Source organism: Mus pahari, chromosome 1 (genome assembly GCF_900095145.1).
Source record: "Mus pahari chromosome 1, PAHARI_EIJ_v1.1, whole genome shotgun sequence".
In the NCBI taxonomy this organism is placed as follows: Eukaryota; Metazoa; Chordata; class Mammalia; order Rodentia; family Muridae; genus Mus; species Mus pahari.
In genome coordinates this window covers 16,120,734-16,140,712 of record NC_034590.1, presented here as the reverse complement: position 1 = coordinate 16,140,712, position 19,979 = coordinate 16,120,734, and the positions used below count along the sequence as shown (strand labels likewise).

At 49.8% G+C, this 19,979-nt stretch overlaps 2 protein-coding genes across 2 annotated transcripts; both read right to left on the bottom strand.

The window, feature by feature from the left end:
* Window positions 1–1,856: 1,856 nt before the first annotated feature.
* Etfb (electron transfer flavoprotein subunit beta) lies at window positions 1,857–15,561 on the bottom strand. The gene is made up of 6 exons (XM_021203551.1): window positions 15,428–15,561; window positions 7,353–7,511; window positions 6,927–7,085; window positions 5,216–5,278; window positions 2,990–3,148; window positions 1,857–2,089 (listed from the first exon to the last, which is right to left on the bottom strand). Exons 1-6 carry the CDS (start codon window positions 15,482–15,484, stop codon window positions 1,919–1,921), a joined length of 768 nt encoding a protein of 255 aa, XP_021059210.1. The 5' UTR covers window positions 15,485–15,561; the 3' UTR covers window positions 1,857–1,918.
* Window positions 15,562–16,315: 754 nt separating this feature from the next.
* Window positions 16,316–18,827, bottom strand: Cldnd2 (claudin domain containing 2). Its single transcript, XM_021222129.1, has 5 exons — window positions 18,726–18,827; window positions 17,854–18,035; window positions 17,364–17,507; window positions 16,679–16,798; window positions 16,316–16,427 (listed from the first exon to the last, which is right to left on the bottom strand). The coding sequence occupies exons 2-5, from the start codon at window positions 18,020–18,022 to the stop codon at window positions 16,354–16,356; spliced, it is 507 nt and encodes a 168-aa protein (XP_021077788.1). The 5' UTR covers window positions 18,023–18,035; window positions 18,726–18,827; the 3' UTR covers window positions 16,316–16,353.
* Between the last annotated feature and the right edge of the window lie 1,152 nt (window positions 18,828–19,979).

Sequence of the window (19,979 nt, the reverse complement as noted above, 5' to 3'; positions counted from 1 at the left end):
GTAGACTAGGCTGGCTTCAGAATCAGAGATCTGCCTGACTCTGTCTCCCTAGTGCTGGGATCAAGGTGTGCGCACCACTACATTCTGTAATAAGTCTATTTTTAAAAAGAGAGTTTGGCATAAGTAAGTGTTGCTCCCAACTGGCCAGAGAAGCCTTTCTTCAACAAGTAACCGTTAATGCATAGACTTATAATTGGTCAAAAGGCTGAGATTAAGTGACTTTTGAGTGCTCAGCCCTAAATGGGACATCGGTACTATTTCCCCTCCCCCATGAACATCACAGAAGAGGCAGAAAGAACATCACAGCTGGAGAAGGAGAGATGGGCTGTGAAATGCTGACTTCTGGACATGACAAGGTGATTGCACCCCAGAGCTCAGTGGCTACGGTTATCTGCACAGTAGCTAGCCAGCAAGATCAGTCCACATTACAGCAGGCAGGACTGGTGAGAATTAGTGGGTTACAAAAATAATTTAAAAAAAAAAAAAAAGATATGAAGATAGGATGGGGTCATACTGGAGGGGTCAGGGTCTCATTACGTAGCTCTGGCTGTTCTGAAACTTGATATGTAGACCAGGCTGGTCTTGAACTCACAGAGATCTGCCTGCCTCTGACTCTGGCTCCCAGGGCTGGGATAACGCCTGCACCATCATGCCTAAAAACTTGAGCTCAGGCTGAATGGTTACGTCCTGCTCTTGCTGGGGCCTCTGCAGGAGCTCTCTTCCTAGCACTGGCGGTTCACAGACACCTCCGACTCTAACTCCAGTGGATGCTTTGCCTCTGATCTCCAGAGGCACCTGTAGTCATGCACACACACCCTCCTACTACATCTACACATAGCTACAATAAAATAATATCTTAAAACAAAACAAAACCTTTGATGAAAGCTCAGGCAGCTTGGTAGCTTCCACAAACAGAAGATGGCTGCAGTACATGTCCAAATTACAGATTTATGAGCAAACTAAGCCTAATGCTGTTTTAAGCCATGAAACATTGGGGTGACTGGTCATGCCACAAAAGGCAACCTGCATTTATAAGTATTGGTAATCTAATCTCACCTGATGAGCTGGAACTTTGGCTCCAAGAACATCTGTCTCAGAGCCCTGGAATCAGAAACCAGCCAGAGGTGGGATTTGAACTCTAGGACTAGAGACATGGAACACATTGCCTTAACTATGACACCATGCTGTCCCCATGTGCACTGGTCAGTCAGGGACAGCTTGATGAGTATGGGGGCCTAATCTGTATATCGTAGGGTCCTGCTCTTCATCGCATCTGAGAACATTTTCGTAAGCTTTCGTTTTTTGCACTATGAGGTCCACCTTGGCCTCAAATTCATGGCACTCCTGCTATCTCAGCCTCCCAAGAATTGGAATTTTAGTCAAAACCCACCATAGTTGACTTAGTTTAATTCTTCTGTTGCTGGGGTAGAAGGCAGGATCTCTTGCATGCTAAACAAGTACTGTGTCACTGAAAGACACCCACGGCCCACGAGTCTTGCTGGTCTACTCATCCCTGAGCAGACAAAAGTCTCTAGCCTCATGCTTTTTGGAGGTGCCGAGTCTCAGTAGGGATCAGCTTGCTTGGAGACTTTGGCAAACCCTCCGCAGCTGAGTCCTTGTCTCCCTGATTTGACTCCATGTTCCGGGGAGGGTTCTCCCACAGGTCAGCGCACCTCTCCACCCAGCCCTCCTTAATCTGTGCCACGGTCGCTTCGGCCAGCATCCATTCCTTTACTGTGAAGTCAATGGCTGAGAAGTGACTCAAAGGCTTCCCAGCCTCACCCTGCACGGGGCCTGTCACATGGGGGATTTAGGGAGACAGTTGATGAGTGAATCAAACAAGGATATCCAAAGAATGAGGAAAGAGAGGCAGTGGCTCAGAAAGGCACAGTTTTATTGCAGAGTATCAGGGAGGGTCTCAGATCCGCCCCACCTCCTTCAGCTTGGCCACCAGGTCTTCTGTGGTCTCTACCTTGACTCCTGCTGAGCGCTGAGGGGGCTCCTCCACACTGATGACAGAGACCTTGGAGGTCAGGTCCACACCCAGGTCTCCAGCCTTGATCACTTCAATCTTCTTCTTCTTGGCTTTCTGCACACAGGGATCAGCGGCTCAGGGGGCTGCGAAGCCCTTGCCTGACCCAACTTCCTCCTGGTGAGTGGTGCATGTTTAAAGCTATACCTGTTGCCAGAATCCCTCAGGACCTCTCTACTGGCCAGGAATGTGATTTCTCATAGCTAAACCTGATGTAGTCTAGCCATTCAGGCTAGGATGCCCTAGGAGGCTCTACTACAGCAGAAGATCTCCCTCTGTGACCCATCCTAAGCTGCTCACAGAGCCCATGGCAAACAGATCTCCTTTTGGCTGTGGTGGCTCCATAAGACTATAGCTGAGCTGACCTCCTGAAGCCTCCACATTGATTGACTTGACCTACTCAATCTTCCCACTGGCTAAGCTGATCTACTGAACCTTTCCCACTGGCTGGTTTGATCCATTGAGCCCTCCTGCTAGCCAAGGTGACCCACTAAACACACCATCTTGGTCAAGCTGACTGAAAGAACTCATCCTGCTTGCTGTGAGGATTTGGGATCGACTTCCTGCTGACCAAGAGACCTTAGCTTCCTCCGAGGTGGCCTAAACAATGACTTCCAACTCACAAAAATGACCATGAGCCAAGACTGGATGACATCTTGCTATTTGCCCAGAATTATCTAGTGAACTCCCACTGGCCAGGAAGACAGGGAGAAATGCTTCTGCTGTCTGAGAGACTTCCCACCAGTTGTGGTCCTGATGGGCCCACCTCTTGCTATACTAGCCTATCAACTTTTGCCACTGGTAGAGGTGAGCCTGGAAACTGCTAGGGGAAGATGGCAAGGTGACCCTTTCCTTTGGATCTATATCCCTTGTGCCCTTGTCTTTGTTATCCAATCACTGAGGAGGCACCAAGTCCTCCCCACAGTAGGTCCCAGTGGCTTGCCACCAACCACTCACCATGATGTTGGGCAGGGTGGCATAGCGAGGCTCATTGAGCCTCAGGTCAGCAGTCACCACAGCGGGCAGCTTCAGGCGAAGGGTCTCCAGACCCCCGTCAATTTCCCGTTCCACTTTTACCTTGTCCCCCTCCAGTGTCACCTGAGAGGCGAATGTACCCTGGAGGGGACAGCATCAGAGGAAAGTGAATTCAAACAGGACTGAGCAGGCCTTGGGGTCCACTGCTGAGCATATGCATAGAGAAGTGAACTGAGGAGACTAGAGCAAGAGACCAGGGTCCTGTGATATGTAAAATCAGGGGTGACCCACAGCACCGCAAACTCTGGTGGTGGGGGAGGAGCTCATCTTCACGGCATTCAAATGTGGCATGGGGCTGTTCCTGCAGAGGTCTTGTGTTTGGCTCCCAGCATTCATGTCAGGTGGCTTACGCCTGCCCTGTGCTTCAGCTCCAGGGATCTGATGTCCGCTTCTGGCCTCTTTAGGCACCCGAGCACCCCCACCCCGCACATATACATAATTAGCAATAAAATTAATCTAGGATCTAGAGAAATGGCTCAGTGGTTAAGAGCACTTACTATTTTTCCAGAGGACCTGAGTTCAATTTCCAGCAGCCACATAATGGCTCACACCTATCTGTAAGTCCAGCTCTAGGGAATCCAATGCCACCTTCTGGCCTCCAAGGTCACCCATACACATGCACACAAACACACACATATATGTACATAAAAAAAAAAATCTATAAGAGATAAAGGCAGAAAGGCTAGATCACACTAGACATGTGACTTCCCTAGTCTGCTTTGTATTTTACAATTTCAGTCTGTGGTCACCTCTGCTACTTTTTAACACTAGCTTCATTGATCATTTTACTTACACGATGTGTGTGTATGTGTGTTTACACATGAGTACAGTGCCCACAATGGACCTCTTGGAACTGGAGTCACAGGCTGCCTGATTTGGATGCTGGCAGCCACGTTCTGGCCTCTGTAAATACAGCCAGTGCTCTTAATTGACAAGCCATCTTTCCAGCCCTCAACATTAAAGAACCCTGAACTACGTTTTCAGTTCCGTTGTAGAATTAGGAACTTGAAGACTGACGATGTGGTTCAGTTTGTACAGTGCTTGCCGAGTATACACAAAGCTTTGGGTTCTATTCCCAGTACCACATAAACTGGGGTTATGGGCACATGGCTGTCACCACAGCACTCAAGAGGTAGAGGAGGGAGAAGGAGGAGTCAACAGTCATCTCTGGGATGGAACTCACAGACTTCGTAGCAAGTGCCTTTACCTGCCGAGCTGTCACACCATATCCTAATTAGTTTAAATATAAACATCTAAGGTGCATTATCATGACTTCAGTGATAATTTCATGGGTCAACCCTGTGTCAAAATGTGTCAGGCTGGGGCTGGTGAGATGGCTCAGTGAGTAAGAGCACCCGACTGCTCTTCCAAAGGTCTGGAGTTCAAATCCCAGCAACCACATGGTGGCTCATAACCATCTGTAACAAGATCTGACGCCCTCTTCTGGAGTGTCTGAAGATAGCTACAGTGTACTTACATATAATAAATAAATAAATTAAAAAAAAAAANATATTTGAAAAAAAAAATGCGTCAGGCTATGAACTTTGTGTGTCTGTGTACATGTGTGAGAAACAGGTGCACATGGAATCTGTTGGAAAATAGCTGCTGTCTTCCTCATTCATGCTCCATCTTATTTTTAAATTGTATGTTTCTCTCTCTCTCTCTCTCTCTCTCTCTCTGTGTGTGTGTGTGTGTGTGTGTGAGTGTGTGTGCGTGTGTGTGTGTACAACTTGGGAGACCCACACCATGTGGATCCAGGGGATCGAACTCGGATCATCAGGTTTGGTGACGAGCCCCTTTACCCACTGAGCCATCTTGCCAACCTTCCACCTTACTTTTTGAGACAAGGTCTCTCATTGCAAATCATACACTTTAAGTTGCATAGCTTACTGTAGGTTCCTGATTTCTCAGTAAAGCTGTTACAAAAACCTTGATAGTCTAGTAACTGGCAAACCTTTAAGTGTCTTCAGAGCAATGTTTCACCCAGTACGGGCAAGAAAGGTCCCTTTGAGCAGAGACCTGAAGCACGGCCTTGAGGAAGCCAAGAAGCAAGCTGGGGAAACAGCACCCCAGGAGAGCAGGTGCAAAGGCCCCAGGGAGGAGCTGGGCTTGGAGGATGAGGTCAGGTGCTCCTTACCCCAGCCTCACCTGCGGCCAGTCCAGAAGTCCAGCTGTCATCTGACCTGTCTGGTTACAGTCATCATCAATAGCCTAGCAGGGAGAGAGAGGAGGGGCTTTGTGATGGTGGCCAGGCCTGTGCCAGCCCATTTAGACTTCTTATCGATGATAACAGTTCTCAGCAGGCAAGACAGGAAATGAGGTTTTCCAAGCTGTTCAAGCAGGTCACATAGCACTCAAGCTACAGGTGACATGTAAACAAACACGTATGGCTGTACCAATCAAACTTCATTGACAAAGCAGATGCTGCCTGGAGCTATAGATTGCTGATTCCTGGTCTAGAATGATTTCCTCCCTGGGACTGAGACAATAAGCAGTCACGTGTGCAGGGATGTGGAGCAGCCTGGCATCCCTGTTGACCTCTGTACAGTCATTCATTCACCTAACTTCCAAGGCAGCCAGGACATGTGCCAGCCCCAGCAGAAACCCAGGGGAACAAAAGCAAAGCCATTACGAACACTCTATCCACGGCCCCTCCGTACTCCACGAACATTCTATCCACGCCCCCCTCCTTACTCCACTGATTGGTTCTGGGATGGGCCCAGGACTCAAGCTGAAACATGAGGAGGAAACCCTGGTATTCCTGGAGCTGCTAAATGCCAGGCTGCCAACATCTGGTACCAGGGATACCTGGACCCCAACCCTACCAGGACCTGTCTCTTTGGTTTGTTCTTGGGGTCAGCACTTGGCCTCAGTTTAGGGAATTCTGTGACTCTCTGGCTACTGGTAATGTGTCCTATTATCTGAACTTACAGTGCTGGCAGAATTCCCATGACCTGTACCCACACCCTCTCGCAGGGTAGGCCTGGTTTCCTGGGGCCCTTCCCCCCATCCCCAGGGCCCCAGCTGTCTCCTTAGCCTCCTGTACTCAGCCTCTATGCCCCACTGATCTCCTGCCTTCTTAGCACCCTTCCATTCTCCCTTCCTTTCTGCCTGTGACTCTTCCCACACCCCCTTCTTCTGCCATCCTCCGGTGACGCCACAAAGCTTATCTTCATGAGAAGGGTGGAGGCAGCTCCCACAAGAAGGTGAATGCCCCTGGGTCTCCAGAGGGGACAGGTGAACCCACCAGTAGCAAGACAGCCGCAGTGAGTTCCAGTGTGGCCCAGTTATCAACTTGATCCACCTTCTCCGAACTGCAGGCCATTCACCCTGGCCTCTCTCCTGCTCACAGACCTGCTATGGCTCCCTACTGCCCTACAACAAGCACTCTCAAGTTGGTTCCAAAGCAGGGTCAGTCTCCTGATTCCCACCTTTCCCTCATGTCTCTCTTCAGACACACAGGCATGTTCTTTGATTGTCCCCAGTCCCACCCCAAACACACACACACACACACACACACACACACACACACACACACACACACAAAGTTATCAAGCCAGACTCAGTATGTCCTTAACGTGTTATTGCCCCCACACTATGCCTGGCTTGGGCCAGGCCTCTGTCTCACTCACATGAGCCTAAACCACAGATTGCTGGATGCCAAACTTGGCCAAAAGTATATTTCTGACACTCATGGTGGCCTGTGTGGCCGGCTCATGCTCTGTCAATGGAGATGGCAGGGTCCTCTGCTACTTGACCTGGGTTGTGTAAACTGTTTGGCCTGAGCCTGCTACAGTGTGGTCTCACACCTATGCTAAGCAGGGTGAGGGGTGGGTAACAGAATGCCTGGCACACCAACCTGCTTGCCCAGGAACAAAAGGTCCACTTTCTCCTTTTCAGCCAGCTTGGCCAGAACCCGGGCCACCTGCAGGGGGCCTAAGCTTTCTGCCTGTGCCCCTGGCACCTCCACGTGGATGCCTCTGTCTGCACCCATGGCCAGAGCAGTTCGGATGGTCTCCTGAAGAGGACAGAGCAGTTAACTAGACATTTATCATGTTAGTGATGCAGGCCCAGGCCCCAGCCCTCCTCCTGCAGACCCAGGGCACAGGCTCAGCCTCCTCTCTCAGACTGAGGGATGTTCCAACTCCTCCCTCAGACTTAGGGGTTCAGATAGCCTCCTTCCACAGACTCATGTGTCCACACGGCCTTCTCCCTCAGACTCGGGGTTCTGGCTTTCAATCCTCCTCCCTCAGACTCCTCCCTCACACCCAGGGTCCCTAAGCACCTGGCACTGTGAGGGGCCGCAGCTGACGGCAATGATCTCTTTCACCAGCTTCTTCTCCTTTAGCCGCACAGCCTCTTCCACTGCAATCTCACAGAAGGGGTTCATGGAATGCTTCACACCATCAGTGACCACTCCAGACTTGTCAGGCTTTACCCGAATCTGTGTGGCAGACAGGGAACACACAGGATCAGGGGGGACGAAAAGGCCAGGGCCTTAGTGCTGACCCTTGCACAGCTAGGTCAGCAGAGGTCCACAGAGGGACAAGACCTTCTTGTATAGGGTCATGGGTTCTAGAACTCACACGTGACGCCAGACCACCCTCTCATTTCTCATTCAGATTTTACTAAGTAGCAGGGACATTTGACATGGTTGTTTGGACGCTGTCTACTCTTGGCATGTGTGTGTGTGTGTGTGTGTGTATACATGTGTGTGTGTGTGTGTGTGTGTGCATGTTTATGGGAGAAAGTTTTGTATGCTTCAATCCTGGAAACTAACACCGACAAGAATACCTCCAAGTGTACTAAAAGTGCATCCAGCAGCTGTGTGGTTGCACACACCTACCGCCTACCACTAGGGTGGCTGAGGTGGGAAGTTCAGCTTGATGGCTAGCCAGGGAGTGAGGTCAGCTCAAAACAAACAGTCCTGTTTAGTTTCATGGGCCTAGGCTCAGGGTGTGGGCAGAGTGCTCCCTTTAGAGGCCCAGGGGAGAACTGGCATATTACATTTGTGTGGTTTTTAGACTTGCTGCTCTTCCAGCAGATAGTTCCACAACTGCTGCTACCTCCAACTCCAGGGGCTCTGACACCCTCTTCTGGTCCCTTCATGTATTGTACTCGCATGTACACAGACACATGTAATTACAAATACTTTAACTGTTACTGTTGTGTGCTTGTGTGTATGCATGTGGAGATCGACCGACACTCCACTTCCCTCACCGCTGATTTCGGGTGTACGTCATTAACTGCACCTTACTCCCAATGCTCTGGAGAAGCACGTGGAGATGATACCGTCACCATGAATGAAGGGGCGCCATGGAGGAGTCCTGCTCTGGGCACTGTACTTATGCATACCATGCGTTAATCTAGCCTCAGAGACCAGTTCTCATCTTTTCCCATGCCACAAGAGGAAGCAAGCTTTGAGCTGCAGTGCCCGGCTGAAGGTGGCACAGCCCCCGATACTGCCTGATGATTTCTAGGAATTTCTGGAGCTAAGGAAAGGTGCCAGGAGCCTGAGAACGCTGTTAGGGAAGAGTTCAATGGGATAGCAGCCCATAGGCTAAGATCTGAACAAGACTGAGGCTGAGAACGCTGTTAGGGAAGAGTTCAATGGGATAGTGGCCCGTAGGCTAAGATCTGAACAAGACTGAAGCTGAGAAAGCTGTTAGGGAAGAGCTCAATGGGATAGCGGCCCGTAGGCTAAGATCTGAACAAGACTGAGGATGACCACCTAAAGTCTGAGGAATGGTATTTCAAGGACGTCCGTATTAGGTGCTAAGACCCTGAGGTAGAAAGGAGCTGGGAGGGTAGGCAGAGTCAGAGGAAGCCAGTGTGGCTTCAGGGGATCTACCTCTGAGCCATGCTCCTAGCCTCTCACTGGGGATTCTAGCAGAAGCTTTGCTCTGAGCTCAGGCCCCAGCTCCTCACTGGTGGGATTTAGACAGACATTCTGCCAGTTTCCTACACCGTAGTATCTCTTTTTACTTTGAGATAGGGACTTATAAATTTGCCCCTACTGACCTTGAACTTGAACTTGCTCTGTGGCCCAGGCTAGCCTTAGAGTTGTGACTGTCATAAGTGTAGGGATAACAGGACAGCGTTGAACTGTCCTGCATGTCGTTAGCTGTGCAGCAGATACTTGTCAACAAGCCAGTGAGAACTGCCTTTCAAGGGCACACCTAAAGCCCCAGGGCACCTGTCCATGACCTTAGGCACAGCAGCATTGAAAATCAAAACAAAAACCTTTGCCTTAAAAAAATAAAATAAAATTCAATCAGGGCCAAGGAGGTTCCCTAGTTGGTAGAGCACTTTCCCTGGCATGCATGAAGCTCTGGGTTCCGCCCCCAGCATCAGGTAAATCAAGCATGGTGAGATAGGCCTGTAATCTCAGAAGTTAAAGGTCATCTTTACTACATAATAAATTTTAGTCCAACTTGGGCTATCAAACCCTACAGTAAAGCAGACGAAAAGCATTATATGAATTTCCTCTTTAAGACAGGGAGGAAACTCCCTCTGCATAAAAGGGCTGTGCTGGTGAGTGGAGAGAGGCCCAGGGCTGACGTCACTGTGGCTATACTAGGAAAAAGGGGCCAAGGAACGTACTAGCTCACCTGCTTGGTGGGACCCACATGTTTCCAGCTGCTTGTGGGGATTAAATCAGAAAGCAATGGTTGACACATCTGCTGTGGTATTTTATTTTATTTTGTGGCAGAACTGAGGTTTCAGTCCAGCATGCCAGCAAGCACCGCTCCACTGAGTGGCATCTCCAGGCCTCTCTTGCTTCTATTTTAGATACGGGGCAGAGCTCCATTCAGCACCATAAGCTCTCTGCCCATGCAGGGAGCTCGGTCCCAAGGTCTAAGTCACTTTAACAGCCTGCATTCTTGTGGTCTGTCCTATAAGCCAGGGAACTTGGTCACTGTTATTGCCATGTTGGAGCAATTGAGGCCCAGAGAAGCCAAGAGCCAACCCACCATCACCCAGGGAGGGGTCTAACTGAAGACTGTCTTGGAAGCAGGAGGCTCTATGGAGGTAGCAAGTGTGTCTATTGCTGTTATTTCCAATTGGGGGTTTTGGTTTTTGAAGAAAACTCCTGAAAACAAGCTGTGTCTGAAGATTTTTGACTAGAATATCAGAACTGTCAAGAGATTGTAATGTTTTAGGGCCAGAGACTAATTATCCTTGGCTAGTTCTAGTCTAGTCCTGGCTCTCTTTTGTGTCTGAACTAACATCTGTGATTAACAGATAAGAGCATTTAGAATCTAGTAACTTAGCAGACTACTAGCTTGCATCAACCCAAAGGCTAAGAATGCCTCCATATAGCATCTTGGGCCCATAGAAAAGCTTTCCTCATCTCAATGCGCCTGCCTCTCTGGTGTAGCCAGAATAAACCATCTCTTACTCTCACTAAGAGATGCAACCCAAGTCTGGTGGCTCACTGAACCGCATCACCAGCAATGCGGTGATGCTAACTTTGCTCACTATGGCGTTGGATTCACTGTGGCTCAGGATGGGCTTGAACTCTTAGTGTTCATGAGGAGGCTTCCTGGGTAGATGGGATTCCAGTACTAGGGGGTTTCTATTAGCAAAGTGTAGGGGTGCACGCCTATAATCCCAGGATTTGGGAGTTAGACGTAGGGGAATTAGTTCAAGGCCAGTTTAGGACACATAAAACTAGGTCTCAAACAAAACAAAACAAAATAAAATAAAACAAGCAAAAACAACAAAGACAAATATAAAGTAAACAGAGGCCCAGTGGATAAAGGTGCCTGCTGCCAAGCCTGAGGTACCTCAGGATCTACATGGTAAAAGAAGAGGACTCATTCCTTCATGTTGTCCTCTGACCTAGGCTCATGGCCTGTGGGCACACACTTGTATGCTTGCTTGTACATGCACAAACACACACAGACACACACACACACAATTTTTTTTTTTAAGAGAGGGCTTTTAAATGAAAGGGTTTTTCCTGAACCCTTGACACAGTGCACAGACTTCTACTTGGGTTTGTGCCACACTCTTAACAGAGCTTGATGGGAAAGGGCACCTGTAGGACACAGAACAAGCAGAGCAGCAAGGCCTGATGGGAGATCACACGCTGGCAGCACCAGTGACAACCTGACTACTGTGGGGTCAGAGCACTGAGCAAATACAGATCTCCTGGGGAGCAACACTAGGGTCTGAGGCTGGGGGTGGGGGAAAGTGAGGGTAATGAAGGAAAGGTGTGGAAGCCAGTGTTTCCTTAAGCAGTATCGGGGTGCGGCGGCCACTTCACAGCTGGACACAGGCTTCCTGGACCTCAGATCATCCTCCAGCCTTTCCCCGTTAACTCAGAGGGCTAACCCTCATGAAAAATGTGTTCCTGGCCAGAAACAAGCACCTCACTGAGTTGCCAAATACCTATTAATACTTTCCTTCTCCCTGTCTGAGCGAGCACCGGTTATATTTTAAGAAAGTTGCTAAAGAGACTTCCATCACTCACAATCCAAATCGTTAACAGCACTCACTGCACACCGGGCACTCTCCCAAGGATTTAGTTAACGTAAATCCAACTGTGGTGACACTTGCCGGTAGGATATGCTGACGAAGCACAGGGAGAAGGATGAAGGGTTCTAAACCACTCTGGGTTACACTTTTGAGCCACTGAGATAGTTCAGTAGATAAGGGCGTTTGCTGCCAAGCCAGATAACCTGGATTCTATCTCCAAGACCCACATAGTGGAGGAAGAGAGCCCACTCACTCCCGTGAGTCAGCTTCTGGTCTCCACAGTAGTACTGTGGCATGTGCATGACCCACCTCAAATAAATAAATAAAATAAGGATTACTTAACCCTCAGAAAGTACGTACTACCATAAGCACTACTGTCAAGAGGAAGAGAATGTGGCTCAGAGGCTAAGAGCACTGGCTGCACTTGCAACAAACCAGGGTTCAGTTCCCAGCATTCCCATGGTAGCGCCCAACCATCTGTAACTTCAGTTCCAGATCAGATGCCCTCCCCTGGCCTCCAAGTACAGTGCATGCAAATACTGTACATAACCTATTTACAGGCAAACATTCATACGTTTATTCTTTTTTTTTTTTTTTCCAGAGCTGAGGACCGAACCCAGGGCCTTGTGCTTGCTAGGCAAGCGCTCTACCACTGAGCTAAATCCCCAACCTCACATTCATACATTTAAAACAAAAATAATCTTAAGGGCCATTTTATCAGTGGGATGACCCATTCTGATGGTGTGCCCGCAGCCTGAGACTGTTTCCACTGTGAACACATCAGACACCGTTTCCTTCAGGAGATCTCAGATTCCAGAATAGCATTTTAAAAAAGTGATACTGGTTACATGGTAGGAGAGTGGGCGTGGGACGGTAGGGCCTCTGAGCACCAGGATCTTCAGCAACGGATCATAGAAAGCCTCAGATAAGGTGATCTGAGAACAAACACCATGAGGAACTGGTCGATATCAGGAACACTAAGGTGAGTGAGCAAGACCTGGTTCAGTCTGCAAGGAGCTGCCAGTCTAGAAATGGGGGGTGCAGGTGGCACCCCGGGGTAAACAAGAAGACTACAATATACTATGGAAAGGGCTTACAGGACAAGATGGTGGGGCCCTCAGGAGAGAGGAGATTCATTCAATGTTGATGTAATCAATTGGTCACAACTGTCAAGACAGGAAAAAGATGTTAGAGAGTACAGCAGAAAGGACACCAAAGCAAAGGAACCAGTTGACAGAGTACAGGCTGGAGGTTTGGAAGCAGAAATGGGAAGAGAAGGTCCTAGGACCTAGAAGGTCCCTAGCCATAGATGGCTGCACCAAATAACCAAGGGTCCCCAAAGCCAGCCTGAGGAGGTGGGACTTTGTATGGAAAGTGATGGGGAGTCAAGACAAGGTCAGCCCTGGATGAGAAAGTGCTAGAAGGGAGAGCCCAAGATCTCAGGGGGAGGCTGGAGCTAGGTTGTAGGTGAGACAGGGGTAAATGGGATAGGGCCTGGGGTCAGACAGGAAACAGCACTGTATAAGGTTTGGGGCTGGGAACTGACAGTCCGTTGGTTCTGGCATTGGGTGTTAGGAGAAAAGATGGTACCTAAGTCTGGCCCAAGTAACCAGATGATCAAAAGATGGTATCAAGAGTCAGGTTAGCAAGATCTGACTCACTGCCTTTCTCAAAGAGGGTATCATCAGATGCTGGATGTGAAGTAGGAAGCCCTGCACAGTGTGGGAGGGAAGTGCCATGACCCTAAGAAAAGAGGACACCATGCCGTGTTCACCTTTAAGCTCTCGGTTCACACTGGAACACAGCCTAGATGACCACGGGCCAGGCTTTGCACTAGAAGGTGCTGGGATTAGAGCTCATTCAAGGTGGTGAGGGGTGAGGGGTTGAAGGCCCAGCATCAAAGCCAGTTGAGAGATTGAGGATGGAAAGTCTGAGGCCAGCCTGGGCAATTAAACACCTCAGAATAAGATGTAGAGACCCAGGAGTGATAGTAGACAGCTGTAATGCCATCACTCAGGATGTAGAGGCAGGAGAATCAGGAGTTCAAGGCTATGGTCGACCTCTTAGTGAGTTCCAGGCCAACCTGGACTAAATAAGACTGTCTCTAGGGGCTGGGGAGATAGCTCAGTAGTTAAGAACACTTGGTACTCTTTTAAAGGACCCAGGTCCAGTTCCTGACACACCCATCAAGCAGCTCAGGATCACCTATAACTGTGGCTTCAGGAGATCTGATGCTCTATTCCAGCTTGCAGGGGCACCTATACTACTTCTATGTGCATATCCACACACATAGACCTAACTAGAGGATAAAACTGGGGACTGGAGAGATGGCTCAGTGGGTAAGAGCACTTCCAGAGGACCTGTGCTATGGACATGGTAGCTCACAACTGTCTGTAAACACTAGCCCCAGGGTATTGGACACCATCATGCATGCATGCAAGCAAAACACCAATGCACATAAAATAAAAATAAATAAATCATTTTAGAAATTTAAATTATAATAAAATACCTTGTCAATAATAATGATAATTTTAAAAATAAAATGGAAAAAGACTGGAGCTATAGCTCAGTGGCACTGGTCTGGCCTAGCACTTGGAAGGTCATGGGCTTAATTCCCATCAACACACACACCCCCGAATAAATAGATAAATTAATGGTGGTTGACTTTCCCAGAAACCCACATGTATCTCAATAAGCTGGGAAGCACCATCTCTGTCACAGGCTGTTAGAAGCCACCTCAAGCCAACCTGTTTTCTCTCTAGCAAATGGGTAAAGAGTCGGACTCGCCCGGCCTCCTGACTCTGGCGGCTTACCCAGCTGAGGGGGAAGGGGGCAGGGCAGGCATCTGGCAAGTAACAGGGCCTCCACAGGCCTGGGTTTCCTCATCCACCCTGTTCGATTGAGAGTACAGAAGCTGTGCAAAGAGGGGTCAGCCTCTGTACAGGAATTATATCTGCTGGTGCTTTGTGCCCACTTCCATGTGTGCTGTCTGGGTCACGGACGTTAAGTCTGAGTCTGTCTCCTGTGCCCTTCCCATCTCATTCCTCAACTGGGGTACGTAGATGGCAGTATTAAAATAAATGCTATAGCCAGTTTTTACCTATCTCAGAGGTCTCTTGGGTGCATCTTCCTTATGTTAGAAAAATTGAAGGAGACAAAGGGGGATCTCAGGACAGTGGGGACAGACAAACATGAATTGCCACCATCTTTTTTTCAGTCCAGGTTAGGCTAAGCATTGAGAGACTGGCCTGGGAACCCTGACGGATTCAATGCTGGCTACAGCAGCTTCTCTCTGAGGAGAACCCAGGTCCCTCAGGGCTGCTGCCCTCAGACTGCTCCCGGACACTCCACTGTCTTGGTCTAGCTGGCTCCTTTGAACTTGCTTCTCCCATAAGCACAGGTCTCCTCCCCTTCCTAAATGTCGTTAAGCATCCCATGGCTATATGGGTGAGGCACTTCTGAGTCCCATGGAACCAGATGTCTCCCCATGTGGCTGTCCATGTAGAGCAGACAACGCAGCCTGCAAGGCAATGAGTGATGGAACCGCAGGCCCCACATAGAAGGCTCTATTCTGATTCTCTCTTGCTAAGTGCGCTCTTTGTGCCTCAGTTTCTCCACGTGTTAAATAGGGTCCATGACTCCTCCAGTCCACAGTTATCAAGGAGAGAGAGGGAAAGAGGGTCGTGACCTCAGAAGGAACTGACTGTCAAAACCTCACAGCCCTTGATTTTTGCTCCAGGTTTGACTGACGTCGGGTCAAAGGGCAATAGAAATTGACTTTTGAAAGGCTCTCTTATGTGGGGTACGCTCCTGCTCTTGGACGGTCATAGCTGCGGTCTCAGGGTGCTGGGACCTAGTCGGGGAAGGGAAAGTCACCTTCACAGCGAAGTCGATGACCCTCTTGACAGCCACGAGCGCGCGCAGCTCCGCCATCTTCCTGCAGCAGTCACTAGCCGGGTCGGGTTGCTCCTAATCCAGATAGCCACACACTCCGCCCCCATCTCTGCCTCTGCGCCTGCGCGCCGCAACACCGACCAATCAACCGCTCCACAATTCAGAAAAAGCCAATAGGAAGCGGAATTCAGGGAGAGAGGCGGGGGTCCAGGGCTGGCCGCTGGGTGGAGGGGGCGTTGCACAGAAGTAGGGGAAAGGGCATTCCTAGGAGTGAAGTTTGCTGGGGGCTTGTTCATCCTAATGCTCTCCTCGTAACTCCTGTGGTCCCCAGATCTGCAATTCACATCTAGGCTCCTCCTTTCTCAGCACTCCAAGCCCCCATGTCCGTGCTCCCACGCGCACCCTGTGCCTTTTTCCCCCCACGCCTCCAAGGTCTCCTTCACTTGTTTGCCGCCGCATTCTTTCTGCAGATTCCCTCCTTATCCTTGCGTCTACACTTTACTTCCTTGTGATTTTCCTGTGTCCGCTCGTCCCCACCTCCTTCCGCGACTGCGTGCTTTACGACTCTCCGGAGTCCCATACCCTCTCCCTATGCATTCCCTAGGTGCGCTCGTCCCCGCCCCTTCCTCTACGCCTACGTCCGCCAGGACTACCCGGTGACAACTTGTCCCTACACCCTCTCCCAGATTCCGCCTCTCCTGCAAATCCCCAGGATACACACCTCGTTCCAGGGTTCATGTCTCCGCTCCTACCCTCCCACGTTCCTTCTGACCTCCTTAACTCTCTACAGGCCACTTTATCCGTGTCTCTGTAGGCTCCAAGCTTCTGTCTGTCTCTACGTTCCGCAGAAAAGCACGCAGGGCTGAGGCTAAAAGCCATTCCTTTATTCTGCCCCAGGCAGGCCGCATTCACAGGCATACTGGGAACCCGCTGATGGCTTCGGTGCTCTGCGTGATCATGTCGGCAAGCAGAAAGCAGAAGCCTGGCAGGAAAGGAGTGCAGAGCCGGGGGGGGGGGTAGGAAGGTGGGCCATGGGGCGGATGATCTGGCCTGCCTGGGAACTAGGGATGGGGGTTCCAAGGCCGTCTCCACCGGGTGTCCTGGAGTGCAGGGGCGGGGAAGTCACTGGAAGTCATTGTGGACTTTGCTGGGAGAATAGGTGACTGGGAAGTTTCTGGGGAGGGGAGTCCTCTAGAGGGGTAGTCTCCACCCTCTTCCCCTCGTGCTGGTTACCCGCAATAAACGAGAAGGGTAAAGCCAGCCATCCGAAAAAGTAGGACCAGGAGAAGAAGACTTCTGGCTTCCAGGCATTCTTCGAAGTGTATACGGCCAGGGCTATTATCAGCAGCAACCCTGGGCCACGCCCACCCGTTAGGTGAGTGTGACCAGGTAGGAACTGCACCCAAATTCACCTCTCAAAACCGCCCTTGTCTCTGACTTATCAAACTACGCCCAGCTTCCCTTTGGCTTCACCTTCGTGGGCTTCTTGCCCCTCCTCTTTTCTTTTCTTTTTTAATTAAAAATAGATTCTTCCCTTATACAATCTATCCCGACCACAGTTTCCTCTCCCTCAACGTCTCCCAGCTTCCCTCGGCTCCCCTCCCACACCGCCTCCTCTTCAGAGAAGAGCAGATCTCCAAGAGAGGACAGTCAAACAGGACAAAATGAGATACAAGGAGACAAGGCAAAAGCCCACTGAGGGTGGGCAAGAGAACCCGTAGGAGGGGAAGTGTCCCAAGAGCAGGAGAATGAGTCAGAAACATCTCTACTCCCTCCGTTAGGCATCTGTCAGCTACCCCCTGGCCCCTCCCATTTCTAGCCATGCCAGTCAAACTCTCTTATCCCAACTCCTACAGAATTGCCACCACCACCACCACCCCTTCTACATGGGGGTGGGGTGGGGTGACTGCCTTCTCACCGCTGAGGAAAAGTAAGACAATGGTATTCTGGTTACGTCGTCTTGACTGGGCCTCTTGACACTGAATCCTTATCCCCAATCCCAAAGCTATAATACTGAAGGATGCTGCCAACACCATGCACGCTGCGGACACTGCCAAGGTGGCTGGAGAGACAGGGTAGCATCAGCTAGACACCTTGCTGCCATGAAAGAGCATCCTTGGGCTTTTCTGGCCACCTTCACCCCTATACACACACACACACACACACACACACACACACACACACACCATGAGCATCTAGAGCTTATCTGTCTCCATTTTGGAAGCAGGTGTTCCTATGGGAATGGAGGGCGTGGTAGGGAGAGGACAGCAAGGCGGGTCTGGGGGAAAAAAAGAGCCTTTGGGTAAAGGACATCTGGATCTGAGCCTGGTATGGAAGGCCCATCTGGAGCTAGGGGCAGGGGTGGGTTCTAGAGTGTGGTCTGATATAGAGGCAGGTGAAGGTCTCACTCTGGCAAGGGATGTTGGAGCATTTGCCATGGGTACACTCCTGCCATAGGCCACTGTGCCCCTTTTGTTGTCGGATCCAGTAGTTGGTGGTAGTGGACAGTACTGAGAGGATGCTGCTCAAGAGATTAAGTAAATTCCCTCCAGTCTGAAGGCTCTTCTTCACCCCCATGCCAAGGAGGCAGCTGCCAAAGACATCACAGGTACGACTGGCTCACACCTCTCATTGGGAGGAAGCTCTTCCACGCCAGAAGGCCTCCCTCCCCCAAGCACTCCTGCCTGGCAACTTCAAGATCCCCAACACCAGCCACTTGCCTGGGATCCTAGCCTCAGTGAGGCTGAGGCCAGAGATCACAAGCCCAAGGGCAGAACAATGAGTTCTGGGCCAGGCAGACTACAGTGTGAGACCCTATCTCAATTAAAACAAGCAGAACAATATGAAATAAAAGGTGAGCTAGGAAGGTAGCTTAGTAGTAGAGTGATTGCCCAGCATGCACAGGGCTCTGGGCACATTCCCTAGCACGATATAACGCAGTCATGGTGGGGCACACCAGCACTTGGGAGATAGGGGCAGAAGGGTGAGAGGTTCAAGGTCATTTTTCACTTACGTAGTGAATTCAAAGCCAGTCTGGGTTATGTGAGACTCTCTCAAACAAAACCAAAAATTTCCTAATATTCCCTCAGCTACCTTGCCTAAGAACTTATGACCCCCTCTAAGAGACTCAGTTCTCCAAGTGTCTCCATCCCCACCCCTACCTCAGGCCTAGTGACTAACTTCCAGGCATTTTCTTCCTCAGTGAGGAAGGAGGCCCTATTGGCCCCAGTGCCCTCCCCAGCCTTACCCCTACACATACACACCCCAGAAAACGACTTACAGCCTGGTCCCTGGGACAGAGAGCCCACAGGGTTGGGGGAAGGGAGGCTGGTTCTCTGTGAGGCAGCCGAGATTCCAGAACCTTCTCCCCTAGCAGCCTTCTAAATGGATCCTCTCCCTCAGAAGCATGTGTGCACTGTCCTTTGTTCTAGTTCTAGAGTTTGTTTGTTTCTGAGGCAGAGTCTCACTATGTAGCCCTGGCTGTCCTGGAACTCACTCTGTAGACTATTCTGTCACCAACCGCACAAAGACCTGCCTACTTCTGCCTGCCAAGTGCTGGGATCGAAGACAGGTGTCACTACACTCACCAGGATTGCTGTTTTGAAATAGGGTTATTTAACTCTGTAGCCCATGGTGTGTTCAAACCATCTGAGCCGCCCAGGTCTGCCCTTGAGCTTCTGATTCTTCTGTCTTTATCTCCCTGGTCCTTGGATTATAGGCTCACACCACCATTCCTAACTTGTGTTGTGTTATGTTGTGATCTGTTTGGCTTTCAGTCGGAGTCTTACTGTGTAGCCCTCAGCTGGCCTAGAACTCACCATGTAGCCCAGGTCAACGTCAGACTTGCAGCAATCCTCCAGCCTGAGGCTCGCAAGTGCAGGGAGTGCAGCAACAAGCCCAGCTTCTCTTTTAAAATCTTTAAAACTTTTTATTTTTAAGGTAAATTGAATTTTATCTTTAGAATTTATTTTCATTACTTTTAATTATGTGTTGTGTTATGTGTGTGTGTGTGTGTGTGTGTGTGTGTGTGTGTGTGTGTGTAAATGTGCAGAATGGAGTCCAAAGGTATTGGATCCCTTGGAACTGACATTCCATTGGCTTTGAGCCACCCTGATGTAGGTGCTGGGAACTGAGCTCTTACGTCTGAGCCTAGCTCCTGAGGCTCTCTTCACAGAATGACAGCTCAGACCGCAAGCCTGGGAGCTAGGCTTAGTTGCTTCTGTCTGAAGTCCTGGCTCCTGGGAGACTGAAGCAGGATTACCTTCGGTTTTGAGCCAGCTTGATCTGCAGGTGAGTTTCAGGACAGCTAAGGAGCAAGAGGAGGAAGGGGTTGCCAAAGCTTGCAATTACTGCGTGGCTAAGTTGTTCTAGAAGCTTCTCTTCCCTTAACCATCACGGTACTCCATAAGGTCTCCTGGTTCGCAGTTCTTTTTTTTGTTTTGTTTTTGTTTTTGGTTTTGGTTTTGTTTTTTTTTTTTTTTTTTTTTTTTTTTTTTTTTTCCATTCAAATGTCATCTTATTGGCAGGTTGTAAT

Excerpts from the sequence above, each read along its gene's own strand:
- Etfb (XM_021203551.1), bottom strand. The coding sequence starts at position 15,484 with ATGGCGGAGCTGCGCGCGCTCGTGGCTGTCAAGAGGGTCATCGACTTC. Across the intron at positions 7,512-15,427 it reads TCATCGACTTCGCTGTGAAG|ATTCGGGTAAAGCCTGACAA; the intron begins GTGACTTTCCCT and ends TCTGCCACACAG. Across the intron at positions 7,086-7,352 it reads GCGGCCCCTCACAGTGCCAG|GAGACCATCCGAACTGCTCT; the intron begins GTGCTTAGGGAC and ends TGTCCTCTTCAG.
- Cldnd2 (XM_021222129.1), bottom strand. The coding sequence starts at position 18,022 with ATGGGGGTGAAGAAGAGCCTTCAGACTGGAGGGAATTTACTTAATCTC. Across the intron at positions 17,508-17,853 it reads CTCCAACATCCCTTGCCAGA|CCACCTTGGCAGTGTCCGCA; the intron begins GTGAGACCTTCA and ends CTGTCTCTCCAG. Across the intron at positions 16,799-17,363 it reads TGTCTTACTTTTCCTCAGCG|GGTTGCTGCTGATAATAGCC; the intron begins GTGAGAAGGCAG and ends GGCGTGGCCCAG.